This window comes from Oryzias latipes, chromosome 18 (genome assembly GCF_053564925.1).
Source record: "Oryzias latipes strain Hd-rR chromosome 18, Olatipes_Hd-rR_3.1".
Lineage (NCBI taxonomy): Eukaryota > Metazoa > Chordata > Actinopteri > Beloniformes > Adrianichthyidae > Oryzias > Oryzias latipes.
In genome coordinates this window covers 20,352,773-20,367,550 of record NC_136254.1, presented here as the reverse complement: position 1 = coordinate 20,367,550, position 14,778 = coordinate 20,352,773, and the positions used below count along the sequence as shown (strand labels likewise).

Sequence of the window (14,778 nt, the reverse complement as noted above, 5' to 3'; positions counted from 1 at the left end):
AATAAAACACCAGAAATGAACAACAATTAATGTTAACAATTATAAAACGCCAGCCTAAAACTGGTGACAGACGTCCAAAAATAATGCAGTAAATTCCAGAGTCTCTAAATTGCTTTCTCTTTCACAGAGAAAGCAGTTTAATCTTAAAAAAGGATCTTTGCAGTTTCCACTCAAGGTTGCTCTACTACAGCTCTGTAATTTATGAATCAACTCTGTAAAGCCTGCTACATACAGAATTGAGAGAAAATTCTTTTTTTTTAAATTTAGGATGTTTTTAAAACCATTTGATGAATTCCACACAACAAAATTGCAATATCATTTTGTAAGAGGTACAGATAGTATCAATTATGATTTGTTGGGTTATTTTGAAAGTGTTTGCTCATAATAACGTTAGTTTAAGATGTAAACATAATGACCAGTGTTCAGGAAAAAATATACACCTTATTTACCTCCTGACTCAAAAATTTAAATTAATTGTATTATAAAGAAAAAACAAATTTTCCATCTTTCAATATAGCAAGAAGTCATTTTGAAAAAAAAAAAGCAGATGAGTTACTCTCACTGTGAAGTTTGAAAAATTAGCCAACCTTTTTTCCACCAAAAGTGTTTTTAAAAACTGTCACGGAAGCCGCCATTTTGAAATGAGTCGAAAATGCTTCTGATGCCCCTAGTGGAATGATGAGGAACTACAGGGCAGACAACATGAACAAACTTATACCTAATGGGGGTTTTTAAGGAAAGTTTGGATCATGTTTATGAGACAGGCAGCCATTTTTCCTGCTCATTTCAAAATCTCAAAAACATTTTTGGCTGGAAAATGTTTAGCTAATTTTAAGAATCTTTATAGTAAGTATAGTAAGTTATTGTTATGGACTACTGTGATGAGCACTTTATGGATTGAAAAAATGAGATATTCTGTACAATACAGTTACATCATATTTAAAATGTGTGGAGGTAATTTGAGACAGTGGGTAAATAAGGTGTTTTTGACACGCATGGCAATATTTCTGCATCTTAAACTAACATTGTTTTGAGCAAAACTTACCAAATCAGAATTGATATTATCAGTCTCATAAAAAATGATTTAGCACATTTCTATGTGGATTTCATCAACGGGTCTAAAAACATCCTAATTCCAAGAAAAGTACTTGTATTTTCTGTAAATTCTTTGATACAGAGGCCTTTACAGGGTCACCATGCTCTTCATGTAAACCTCTATCATTTTTAAGTCTGTGTTCTCTATGAACACAGAAGAACTGCAGACCTAACTGCCTTTTAATTTTATAATGTCTTCACTTGACCCTGAAGTCTAAAAGCAGTTGTGTGCAAACGCAGGACAAGGGTGCCGCTGTGTGATGTGTCCAGACGGAGGTCCCGGTCCGGTTCTCCCTCAGCGAAAACACAGAAGGCGGCTGAAGGTAATTGGCCGGAGTGGATGGCTCTCAGATGTGAAGCAAAACTGATACAGATGGAAATATAAGAAAAGGAATCAAGGCAAGCATTGAGGGGAGGCAGTGGTGGTGGGGGGGACGGGGACGGAAGAGGCTTGATTGGAGAGGAGGAAACTTTCCCAGAGAAGGACATAAAACTGATTGATGGCTTCCCTGGAGGAATGTTTCCCCAGGTGTGCTGGCTGTGTGTTGCTACAGTGCACTTAAGACATGCTATGCTTGGATGCAGGACAAGTGCAATAAGGTAAATTTGGGGGGGGCAGTTTGTGTGTCAATAATGTACTCTGGAGAAATCCGAGGTGGGTTTCATGAGCAACTTCAGAATTACAAATTGTAATTGATGACAGAAATCCTCCCTGAAATAATGGAAGTAAACATGAAACTGCTGAGGCGAGCTCTGAAGGTGGTCTGAGTCAGGTGCTCGGCGCTGCCAAGCTTTCCACTGGAGCGAGCCAGCCAGCGCCACAACACAACAAACACAACAAACACAACACCAGTCAGATGAAATACAAAATGTAGCTTTGACCCAATATGAAAAAAAGAGAGAGATTTCACAACACCCTTATGGGCTGTGTTTGGCAAATTACATCTGCCTAATAATCAAAAGTGACGTGAACGTGCAAACATTTTCAGATGCATTACTTCATGCTTATAACTCTGAAGACAACGTGACTTCATCTCAGCTCTATTTTCTTTCTTTTATCAAACATTGAAAAGTTGGGAAGCTTTTTAGTGCCTCAAAAATCCAAGTTTAACCAAAACATGGTTAAGGATTTATCTGCTCACCAACGTGAGTTTATTGGAAGTCTGCAGAAGGATAAGAAAGTGAGGAAAAATCTGCCTCCGCGAATGTTCTGGACTTTACATGTAGAAATCCCACCGCTTCCGGATCGAAGCACATTAAAAAAGCAAAAAACTAAAGGAAGAGAAGTCTAGTTCAACATGTAACCACTAAATGGCCTTAAACACAGCAAAGATGGTCCCATTGACTGTATATGAGAGCTAGAACAAGTGAGTGTAAAGTCATTTATAGAAAATAGCTGACTTCTGTCTCCAACCGAATGAAGTCGATTCTGTCGCCATTTCTTTGCGATACAACCAACGCCATGTTGGGCCAGATAATGTCAGTAAGCTGTGATAGGTCAAAATCCGTCTGAGTCAACATTTCTATGGCAACCACTCTTATCAATCTGGAGAGGGCTTGTTGGAAGCCCCCCACCGACCACTTAAAAGCGGCCTACATGAAATCTGTCAGATCTGAAATCTGTGACATTTCTAACAAGCATTTTGAATCTTTATGGACTTCATTTCAGGAATATGGAGTCAGCTGATCAAGGGGACTTTATTCTCACGTTTGAATCAAAAAATACATCCATCCATCTCCCAAACTCATTCCATCCCTTTTAGGGTCATAGGGTTGCTGGAGCCTATCCCAGCTCCCGCAGTTTGTTGCAGGAAAATATCTCCTTTAAAAAAAAAAAAACATGTTAGCACCGACATCCTTTGGCTGTATAGAACTTTCTACTTTTTTAATGTCAATAAACAGCGTTGTTATAATTGTCTGCTGTTTTTTTATAGAGCTCTGCAAACAAATCAACCCGTAGTTGAATCAATGTTATATTTCATTTTATTCATTTTTTTTTTTTTAATTAGCTATTTAAAGCCATTTTTATCTGTGGTGGGAAGTAAAAGGTTAAAGGATGTAAAAGCAGGAGCAGGGGCGGAGCTACGGAGGGGAAAGTGGGGCAGTTACCCCCACTTGACCTCCAATTTTTGAGTCAATTTTAGTATCTTTGTTGACAAAGATTAAGAAATATCTTCTTCTACCCCCCCAGATAAATTGTTCTAGACCCTCCACTGAACAGAAGTGAAAACTGACGATTGATTTAAGTCTTAATGTTTTTCTTTCACTTTTCCAAAATAACTCTGTTGAACAAAACTGAATTCTGAAAAGTAACTGTACTTTAAAATAACTGTCAAAAACGCATCTGTTGTCATTTTCAATCAGTTTATACATGGAGAAAGTGTGGAGCTGTTTTTTTAACAAACATTTTCAGTTCAAAGAAGAAGTTAAGTTAGTCGACCGTTTCCCAGACGACCATAAAACCGTTTGAGTGTTTTATGAAGCGTCTGCACTGACTGCCTGTTACAATAGATGTAACTGCAGACCCAACGGGCAGATTGCAGAAAAACCGGAGACACGACTAAGTCGTAAATGTTTATGAATTCACAAACTAGCCATGTGGACAGTTTGACAGAAACCCTGAAAGGTTTTTTTTTTGTCAAATGAGCTACTGAGAAACAAAGACTGATGGCCATATAAAAGCTGATTGTTCCACAAATGAATATTTTTCTGGGTTTTTTTGTTTTTATGTTCAAAAAGAGCATTAAAAAGCAAAATTAAAGGAAGTTAATTGATGATTTTGATGTCAAAATGGGAGATTTTATCCTAAGAGAATTGTTCTAGTCCTTGATAACTAGGATCTGAATCTAAACGCAGTGTTTTTGTGGTTTTGTCCTCATCTTAAGGGAAATCAACCCGTCAAACACTAAGGAAGCTGCTGCGTTGGGCGATTGATGGTCGAAGGATGGGATAGACACGGGTTCCGATCCAGTATTTATCCCTACAGGATACTTAGCTTTACCGAACAAAAGAAAAAAAAAAGATTCAAATGATTTTCTTTCAGATGCTACAGTTCCGGTTTCTCAAATAGGAGAAATAAGCGGAAATGCAGTGTCTGTAAAGGGAGCCTCACACCCCACTCTTTGGCCAAGACAAAGTTTATAAGCTCCAAGTGTAATCCAGAGTTGTTCCTGACACTGGCAGCTGTTGCACGGGCTGCAGTCCTGTTGGCTCGCGCTGGCGTCACGCTGATAAATGAGCTAACTGAACATGATGCACCTTTGTTGGAGCAGTTGACTCCTGGGCTCGCCGCCGCCGCCGCTCCAAAACGTTTTCTCCCTGCATCCGGAACTGTAATGACGGCAGTTCACACAACTGCTTTGATGGGAAACATGTGTGGCAGAGTGAAGAGGAGCTGCCATTGTTGTTTTAACCAACGACTACAGGAGATCTTGGAGAGGAAGAGTTGGAGGATTTTCTCTGGTTTGGAAAAATTCTAAAACTTTGTCTTTTTTCAAGCTACACAAGAAATTTGTGTTGGTGTCGGAAACAAAATACTCTCTTCTGAATATTCAGTTTGTTTCAGATGAGGCGGGGGTTTTTTTTAATCAAGGGGAGAAAAAAACATAAAACCAAATTTGCCTGTCGTAAAGAAAAACAAGCATCAAACTACATTGTGGTAAAACCCTATAGAGATCCACTCTAATAAAATCATGTTTTCGGTGGTTTTCATCTGTTCTTGTGGCATTTTTCTCATGATGGAGGACATAATTAGGAAAATGAAGCTTACAACTGCATTTCTGAGTGTTTCTTTATGCTAATTGTTGTGAATCAGGAGCAGAGGATAAACACAGTTGGAAAAAGATCCTGTGTGTTTCATAGAAACACACTGGGCCGATCTCAAGATCCCAACTAGACGACTAGATCCATGAACGTCTTCGTTTTCCTCGTCTGAGCTGGAACGTGGCTTAAAAACTGTCTGACTGGGTAGCTCCAATATTGTCGCACCTCTAATGTCAGGTAGGGGGTGTGAGAGGGCATGTAAACAGAGAGCTCTCAGCAAAGGGAAGACCACTGGGAACGCTTTGAAAATAGATCAGAAGATGATCGGAATGGGATTACCATTCCAGATTTATTCCATTGTTGTTGTCGTATAAAGCATCTAGTCTCAGTTTTTACTGATGGCCACCCATTGAACTCCCAGGATGCACCACTTCCTACAAGATTGTTGAACAACTAAAACAGGGAAAACCTATTTCTGCATCTCAACATAGAGAAGTCCCTTGACCGGATGTATGAGCTGATCAAAAAGCAACAATTTGCTCCCAGAATGTTTGTACCCTCATCCAATCGGCACAGGGACGTTTGGTGCAGGAACAACCAGGTTTTCAGGTCTTTAGTCCTTCCAGCTTCTGCTAGAAGCAATAGAAGAGAGAAAGGCAACTAAAAGCTGCCGTGCTCTTTTATATTTTTCATCAGTGCTCGGCCTGGATCAGAAAAGATGTGGCAAACAACCAGCATCTAAACAGCTTTTCTTTAATTTTGGATTTTTTATGAAAAAAACTGCAAATTATTCAGATGTTCTGTAACTTTGTGTCTGTTCTCAAAGTCAGACAGAATCACTTCTTTTCATAGTCGTCGCGCTCCGGGAGAAACACGATCGGACCCACGATGGTTTCTGCAGACGTATGAAATCAGAGTTACTCAGACGTTCCCCAAAGTGCAGGTTTTAGTTGGTCAGAGGCGGCTGCTGCACCGGTGTGTGCGTGCCCCCACTGACTCCTCTGCGCCCTCTTGTGGCCGTGCTCAGCAGCGCTGCTGTGAGCCTCTTCAGGGCTGCTGCAGCTCTCACATGCACTATCTTCTCCATCCACTGACCTCCATCTGTCGGGAAAACCGGCCTCGTCACGCTGGAAACCCTGCAGGAGGTTCGGCTCAAACCTGTGAAAGCTCACCTCCCATCGATGAAGGAGCACGCCCGGTGCTCTGATGCCAGAGCAGCCTCCAGGTAACAGGTGATGTAGATCTGAAGGGAAGGTAGGTCACATGATCACACACTTTCCCCCTGACATCCAAAACAAACAAAACATAAAGAAATCTTTCACTTGGCACGGACATTGCGCCTGTGGTCCTGGTGGAAGAGGAAAGGCTGCAGCTGAATATGGAGGAGTTGATCCTGAACTCTGGGCAGGAAGCGAGATCTGGAGCCGCTCAGCAGGGAGTCCGTGAAACATCTGCGGAGAACAGAAGAAGCTCTTTTCAGCCCAGACCGATGGCGTCAGTGACATCCATTAAGGCGGAGGGACAGCAGAAGGCGCGGGGCCTCACCCGCGGTGGTCTATGAAGGGGTATCTGGGGTGAGAGGTCACATCGGGGGTCAGGGTGGCCACGCAGCTGCCTACATACAGGCGAAGAGAAGGGTTGGGATGATCCACGGAGGCCTCCATGTTGACCGTTTCTCCCATGAAGTAGACGGGGAATTTCCTTTCAGAGCTCCAGTCACCTGGAAGGGCAAAGAAAATTTTCTTTTTGTGTTTTTCTTCCTTTCCAGCCGTCTGTTGCGGCGACACATTGGATTCGGCGCGGGTGAACTCACTCGTCATGAGTCTGAGGCGGAAGTCCAGCTGCAGGTGAGTGGACTGCACAGAGATGTGAGGAGTCCAGGTTGGCCTCAGCTCGCCGCTGCTCACCGTGTACTTCCTGCGGGACATGGAGGAGAACCTCGCCTTTACAAAACATCCATTTCAACCGTTTGCCTGAAAAAACCCGCTCCGGTCACCTTCTAAATCTATTGTAGAAGCGTTCCCAGTGCTCTTTTAATCAGGATTTTGGCATTTTCAGCCAAAACAGAGAAAACTGTTGTTTACTTTCCGCAGGAGTTTAGTAGAAATTTACTTCTGAGATGTAGGCCGGACTTAACAGTTGGCATGGAGTAATCCCCCACTATCCATCTGTTTATATTCTCTCCCACTAGCTTACAGCCCCTCACATCCCAACCAAACATTAGCAGTGCAACAAAAACGGCGAGCAATCCCGGAGCTTTCCCACCGTGCAGCTTTGAGCCAGATGCAGCTGTAGTTTGTTGCAGTTAAAAGAAAGTATTTACCGATTATGATATGTTTAATAAGCAACATTGTATAAGCTCACATCTGATGATATGAAATACAACATTTGAAGAGCTAAAACCAAACATTTCTTGGAAGGAAGTGCAGCCTCTCACCTCTAAATGTATTCCTTTCCTGTAAAATCTGCATGGATGCTTTTAGTTTACATTGAAATTCTTTGCTCATCACCCAGGGTCAGACATTTGACAATTATAGGTTGATTTTTAAATTTAACTATTACTATAATCTTTGCAAACACGTCCTACAATTTTTTCTTGTGTATTAAAACTGAAAAAAAAAAACGTGATCTTCTAATCTTTTTCCGTGATTTTCTGAGTTTGGAAAGGCTACAAAAGCAAAGAACTAAGATTTAACTGATCTCATGAAAACTATGAGATGAGCTGCAATTAAAAGTAGAAAGCCACAAAGTGTCTCAGACATGATGGGTTTTATTCTTCCCGCTGACTTTATCCACCAACACCACAGAGAAAAACCTTGGATTTGGTTCCATTGACCAGAACTGAAAACGAGCTCCAGCCGCAGTTTGTCTGAAACTCGCCATAAATGATCACAAAAACATCCCAAGTTGTCATTATTGTTGAAATAATCTCCACAGAAACACAGAATATGGTTCTTCTGAAGTTCCAGGAATGACATCACTTATCTCCTCGCTAAAAAAACAATTCAAGTGAGAAAAAATGACCTCAAAGTTGACCACACCCACAATGTGAGCGTCCAGCAGGTCACACACAGACTTTGCTGCTTTGTGCCCGATATTGTCGTCAGGATCGACTCACAACACCACAGAAATAAACAAACACGTCATGTTGGTCAATATTTAACCCTTCCAAGGTTTTTCTCTGTGGTGTTGGTGGATAAAGTCAGCAGGAAGAACAGAACCCATCATGTCTGAGACACGGAGCCACACTTTGTGGCTTTGCAGCTTCTTCATCTTGTAGTCTTCATGAACAGATGACGTCATCGCCCAGCCTGTAACTTCTCTCTTAAAAATAATAAAAACCAAAATCAAGGAAAATATTTGAACCAAGATCCCACCTTTATTTTTAATACATGAAAGAGTTTGCAAAGTTTAAAGAAAAAGTTGATTTTTCAAAATCTGAGAAAAATCAATGTTTGAAATGAATGCAATACAATATTTACGGATGTGATGTACATAAAATACATATGAAACCCAAAACACAAATCCTTTTATAATATGAAGACTCTAAAAAAGAAACGTATCCAGTAGAGAAGCCAGCCATCTTTACTTATTTCACATAAAATACAATATTAAACTAAAGAGTTCCAGTTCTCAAAACTACATAACATTCTTACAGATAATGTCATCAGATTTATGTCATTATCTTGAAATTCATGTCCATGGGGCGGCCATGGGGCAGCGGGAAGAAGACTGGAAGATTGCAGGTTCCATTCCCTCCTCGCCCACCCATATGTCAAAGTGTCTTTGGGCAAGACAGTGAACCCCTCCTTGCCTCTGGTGGTTAGAGGTCGCCAGGGTCGGCAGCAGAGTCAGTGTGTGACTGGAAAGCACTTTAGAAGTGTGCGCCGTTTATATGTCAGAGCACTCATAACGTGAGAACAAAGAACCAGGTTTTTATGCAGAGCAGTCAAAAACTCATTTCATAGGTCTGAGTTTAACTGCAATTAATTCTGAAATTATTTTTTTTCCTTGTTTTTACCAAAATGTCATCGACTGATTTTTATGGAGTTAATTCAGTCTCAATAATCAGAAATGCACACAACCGGTTTTACAAATGCACACGCTCCGATTCACAAATGTCATTTTATGCAAACGTGAAAAAAAAATTCGGAAATACACACCCTGTGTTTCACAAACACACAGATTGTGTTTCACAAATGCACACTAAATGTTTTACAAATGCACAATAAGTGTTTCTCACAAATGTGCACACTGTGTTTCACAAAAAACATTTTAGAAATTCACAATAAATGTATCAGAAATACACAGTAGGTGCTTCACAAACATGATTTTTAGGTACACATGTGATGTGAACTCACAGATCATTCGAACTGCAGACTGTGCATTCAAAATCCCGTTCTCATTTGTGAATCTCCCCGTGTGTGTGAGAGATTTTTCTACGGTGAATATTGAGACTCATCTGACGGAGCGGGTCAACTAATGTCACCATTGGCTAGTGAATCTGTCAATCAAACTCATCGGCAAAGCAGGCGGGTTCGCTTTTAGCCAATCGAATGGCCCCTTACACTTTCTCTACGCTTTCTGCAGGTGGCAAAAGCCCCGCCCATATTTAATTCTGTACCAGTCGGTCGTTAGCGTGTTAGCCTTAGCATGGCTTGTCGGTTTATTGCCTTCGGTTGTCAAAAATTACTGGCTTGTGCAACTTTTCAGTGGACCTGGAAGCAAGGCAACAGTGGTTGAATGCAGTTGACATTGAATCCATCGAACTCTGTACTGGTCATGAGATTTACAATGAATGTTTCACTCGGGATTGTTTGTACGTTATTCTCTTAGCTTTCATGCTAGCGTCATTTCAACACTCAGACACGGTTTGGATCATATGAAGGTGGAGGAGAAAAATCTTCAACTTCCACAGGTTTTGTGGAGAAACTGTCATCACTTTGCTCCGTACCACGCAGTGGGACTACATTACCTCAAGTTCATCTCACTGTCAATCACAGACGCCCAATATACACCTCCCCTGCTCAGCCCGAAGTCACTTTGCTTGACCTTAATTTTATTTTTTTAATAACTCAAATGTCATTGATTTTATATTGTAACCATATACATATACACCTCTTGGCCAGGTCACCCTTGCAAAAAAGATCCTCATCTCTCTGGGTTTTATAGCTGGTTAAATACTACACAACAAAAGATGGTCATAGAACAACAAAGTGCAAACATTCACCCTTTATTGCAGAGTAAAATTCAGTGAAAACATGGACAGATTAAAACATCAAAATTTAAGCAAATGTGGGATCTCTACTGATTTGAATTTTATTTAAACTGGAACTAATTTTCATAACTTCCTTACATACAATGAAGTCCCTTGAACAATACAGCAGTATTGATTTGAACTCTGTCTTCCTCCCCTCAGTCTCTCTTCTTCTGTTTGTAATTATGTCCCCTAAATTAAGTTCGAAACACACTGGACAGTAAAGATGTAGGTCAACTCCCAAACGGTCTGAATTCCACAATGGATTGATGTCGTCTTGCAGTTCCAACATTTGTGGACCCAAAAGAGGACTGTCCAATACCGGGACATTGATCCCAGGATGAGGTTCAGTCATGGATCCACTCTCCTCCCATTCAATCTCTGGAACCAGCATACCCTGACAAAAAAAAAAAAAAAAAAACTGTTTATGAACAGCACTGTTTTTTTGTGTTTTAGATTATGTAGGAACAGTGACCGACTAATAATAACTTATATTGTTGCTTGCAGGCAGACCTCATATCTCCATAACTGTTTATAATTTTCAAATAAGTGAACCTTAACAAAGTAGTGACATTAGTACATCTGATGGCTCATAAGGCCATGCATTGTGATGCATTTTGAACTTGCAGATGTGCTATTCTTCCTACAAACAAACAATTTAGGGAAATTGTTTGCACCACACAACAATAATCCTTTTCATTCATTTTCGATGAAAATTCACTGTAGTCATTATGATTTCATGATACTCTTCTTGATACTTTCCACTTTAGTCAAACTGCACACAAATCAGTTGTCCAGTACAGTGAGATTAAATAAAGCATTTACCCGGGGATCAGAAACAGGGTTCTGGGTCAAGCCCAACTGCCACAGCTGATTTGGTGTCATGCTTTGCTCCGTCCTGATTGGATGGCTGTCCCACGCGTCACTAAAGACATCCAAACTGGCCTGAATGCGTGGTAGAAAAATGTAATGGCAGCAGAATACGTGATGTGACTGATATTGAGCAAGTCTTGGTCCTCAGGAGAGTGCAGGATGTTGTAATATAAACCAGTAACACTCATGAAGACGTCACACCAGAGGAGCTCAATCCTGTATTTGGAAAAAAGCAAAAAGAAATATTATATTGTCAGATTTATTTTTAATACATCATTCACTTTTATGTATCAGGGCTCCAGACTAACTTTTTTCACTAGGAGCATAGTGGCCCCTAACTGAAAATTTTAGGGGCACAACCAGAAAATTTAGGGGCGCATACCGTAAATCAACATTCTAACCAAATCTACTAATTTCCACTGTATTACAAATAAATACTTTAATACTAGATGCAGAAATTACAATGTGCTGTTTCTAATTCGGTGTCATATTTTATTCTGCACTTTTGAAGATGCAACATGAAGGTAAACTGACAGCACCATTGCTGTCACGACAGTACAACTAAGTAAAAATAGTAAAAAAAATACCATACTTTTAGAATAAAAAAAAGTTTTTAGTAACAAGTGATTACCGTAGTAACCTTTCGGTCATTTCACAGTTTCAAACAATACTTAAATGTATGTAAATATTAGAGGATGGAAATTCATGTTGGTGACACCAAATAGGTTCAGCCAAGATGCACAATAAGCGTGTTTGAGATCACCCAGATGGACGCAACACTGCACAGATCACCTGGTGTGTGACGTATATTTTTGTTTTTGCTCCAACATCACCTGTCAATCAAAACAAAAATATCACGAGAAAGGGGTGAGAGCAAGACACCAATCAGAGCGAACGCAGCTGGAAATTTAGTATTGAACTGACTAAAAGCTGCCCTACAGACTAAAAAACAATGCATTATGGGACATGCGTCCTGATGGGTTTTTTGTAGTTCACTGATCAATTAAAATAATTTAAAATACCAACTGATTAAAAAAAGGCTACATCCATTACAAAACATTAAAATAATTATAAAAGATGTAATATCACAGCTCATACTTAGGGGGAGAGGCATATTAAAACGAAATTGAATGTTAAGGACAACTCCTAATTCCTGGTCTCTTTCAGTCTCGCTGCAGCTTCGACTTCATGCGAGTTTGAGACCCCTGCTGTACACTCTGTCACTGGTACACTAGCTGCAGGTCGGAAGAACGAATCAATAGTTCGCTTGCTCATAGCTCAGACGCACATATCAGGTTGTGATATTTGTCTCCGTTTCCTTCCCACGGATGTTTACGCGCGCTCGATTATCTCTAGGCCCCGCCCCTCCACATATTTTGGCCACTTGCAGTGACTTTCCCTATTCTTCTCACACGCAGTGGCCGCCTCAGGCATCACTCAATGAAACGCGAGTGTGTGCTCGCGTGTGGTCCAGTCTCATGAGTATTCGCGTGAGTGTGTGTGTCTGCCTGCGTGCGTGTGCGCTCGCGTCTCATTGATGATTTCATCTCTCATTTCATCGATCATTGACGTGCTCCTTTCATGTTTAATGTATAAAAAATACGGAGGGTGGAGGAGGCAAATTTACTGGTAGCACATGTGCGACTGGGTGTAAAATTCAGTCGCACACTCTCAAATTTTGGTCGCAAAATGCGACCAAATGGACGCAGTCTGGAGCCCTGTGTATATATTAAAGCTTCTAAAACTAGGTTCAACTCACCGTTGATTGTGTGTACACTTTTCCCACAATGAAGCCGTTTGTGTCAGTTGTACGTACTGTGAGCATTAACTCGGCTATGCCCACATTTTCTCCTCCGTGATCTCCTCTCACCCTGACAATAACATGAAAATCATGTCTCAAACACATAATTACAAATGCATCGCCAATACGGTACACATCAGTTTAAAATGTAATGTTCTTATGTATGATGCCAATAAGTAGAATTTCTAGGTTAAAAAAATTGCAGGAGTGGGTTACATGTATCACTGAGGAAAAAAATGAGGTGAGAGAGACTGTTAAGGGGGGGTAAAATGTTATTCATGAGGGGAAAGTTTTAGAGTTGACTTTGTTTATGGAGAGGAGTCTAAAAAAAGTTATTTTATGTTTGTACAAATAACCAAGTACTTATACTGCCTGATATGTGAATAAAATATTTCTTTATGAATAACATGAATACCTCAGAGGAAAGCCATAAACGTTCACAGCGTCACTGAAGAAGGCCAAGTGGGTGTCTGCACAGTTGTTGTCTGCTATCTTCTCAGGTACAAGATCTATGGAATACAAGTACAAATACTTTCAACTGACAGATGTTTACGGCGGCAAAAATGCTAAATTCCCAATTGACAGGTAAAACAGTAAAACAATAGGATGATAAAATATGAAATAGAATAGAATAGAAGGGTATTTAATAATCCCTGAGGAATTTTTTTTTAAATGGCCATCTTAAAAAAACACATAAGTGTTTATGTGTTTTTACATGCATTACAAATAGAAATATCACAAAATAAAAAGATTGATAAAATAAGGTAAATAATTGGAAAATCAGTGGGTAAAATTAAAAGAAATTACTTGTAAGATGCCCTGCCAGAGAGTTGTATTGCCTGATGTCACGAGGAACAAAAGATTGTCACGCTGTCACATTCAGTAATTCCTAGAGAATAAATAAAAACATGACAAACATGGATTAGATAATTTAGCTGTCTGATCTTAAATTACATAATTTTCAAATATATGAAAGGGGAATTTTTTAAAACACTCTTGCTATGATTACTTGAGCTTGTAGTAAAGAACACCTTTAAAAAAAATCAGAGACAAGACACTGATCACAGGAAGCCTGTGTGTAATACTTACAGTAACTTCTACTCTAATCACTGTTGACAGCTGATTTCTCCCATCCACCCTTTCTGTGACTACTTATCGACTACAAAACAGCCTAAAAACATAATGTTTGGGATTCTTGTCATTACGTCATTGGAAGTAAAGATACGGGGATTTTAGTGGCTTTAGAGGCTTCTTTCATTCAACAGTGGATTCATGTCTGTTATATTTAAAAAATGCCGTTTTCATGAATGTCATATGAAATAACTTTGTTGCACAGTCCACCCCGTCTTAAAGTCTGGGTTGTGAAAATGCTGTGTCTAACTTTAACCCGGATCGCGTTTACATAAGGCAGCACACGGAACAACTAGCTAGTTAGCATAGCATAGCATCAGTGTTAAACAAATCGCCGTCTCCAAATCAATACTTTTTATTATACTTTCTTTGCTGCTGTAAATCCGGCATGCTTTTCCCCTTAGTTCCTTATGAATCATGTTAAGAACCTACAGATCATTGGCTATAGACGCTAGCTTGAACCGACACCGGCTTGAACTTCACTCACACTCACAGGCAGACACAACTTGCACAGGCTAAGCAAAACAAAGCTAAGCTAATTTGCGGTGGGGGTACTCTGCAAACGACTCGGCTGCAGTGTTCATAAAGCATTCACACATGTCACTTGGCAAAGGAGAACGCTTCAACTTAGTATTCAATAACATTACAGGACGTACAACGAGGGAATGATCAAATAAGTGCATTACTTACGGGCTGAGACTGATCCCGTTCAGAAGACCTCTCCGCCATGTTTGCCGCCCGCGTCCTTTCAACTGCTGTGCTGAACAGCTCTCTCCCTCGTCACTTTGAAAGTGAGGAGTGTAAGGGGCCATTCGATTGGTTAAAAGCGAACCCGCCTGCTTTGCCGATGAGTTTGATT

The 14,778-nt window shown here is 40.2% G+C and overlaps 1 protein-coding gene and 1 long non-coding RNA gene across 2 annotated transcripts in view; both read right to left on the bottom strand.

Moving 5' to 3' along the window:
- Window positions 1–5,594: 5,594 nt before the first annotated feature.
- Window positions 5,595–14,778, bottom strand: part of LOC101164755 (zona pellucida sperm-binding protein 3) — a 10,868-nt gene continuing 1,684 nt past the window's right edge. The window contains exons 3-8 of the mRNA XM_011487531.4: window positions 6,671–6,774; window positions 6,403–6,577; window positions 6,191–6,308; window positions 6,030–6,100; window positions 5,831–5,958; window positions 5,595–5,752 (exon numbers count right to left, since the gene is read on the bottom strand). Of these exons, the coding sequence (XP_011485833.1) occupies window positions 5,694–5,752; window positions 5,831–5,958; window positions 6,030–6,100; window positions 6,191–6,308; window positions 6,403–6,577; window positions 6,671–6,774 (655 nt within the window). The 3' untranslated portion in view covers window positions 5,595–5,693. The remainder of the gene's footprint in view (window positions 5,753–5,830; window positions 5,959–6,029; window positions 6,101–6,190; window positions 6,309–6,402; window positions 6,578–6,670; window positions 6,775–14,778) is intronic.
- On the bottom strand, window positions 10,075–14,742 carry LOC144987252 (uncharacterized). The gene is made up of 6 exons (XR_013651126.1): window positions 14,610–14,742; window positions 13,596–13,677; window positions 13,204–13,297; window positions 12,747–12,858; window positions 10,940–11,203; window positions 10,075–10,511 (listed from the first exon to the last, which is right to left on the bottom strand). It is a non-coding gene; the product is annotated as an uncharacterized LOC144987252 (long non-coding RNA).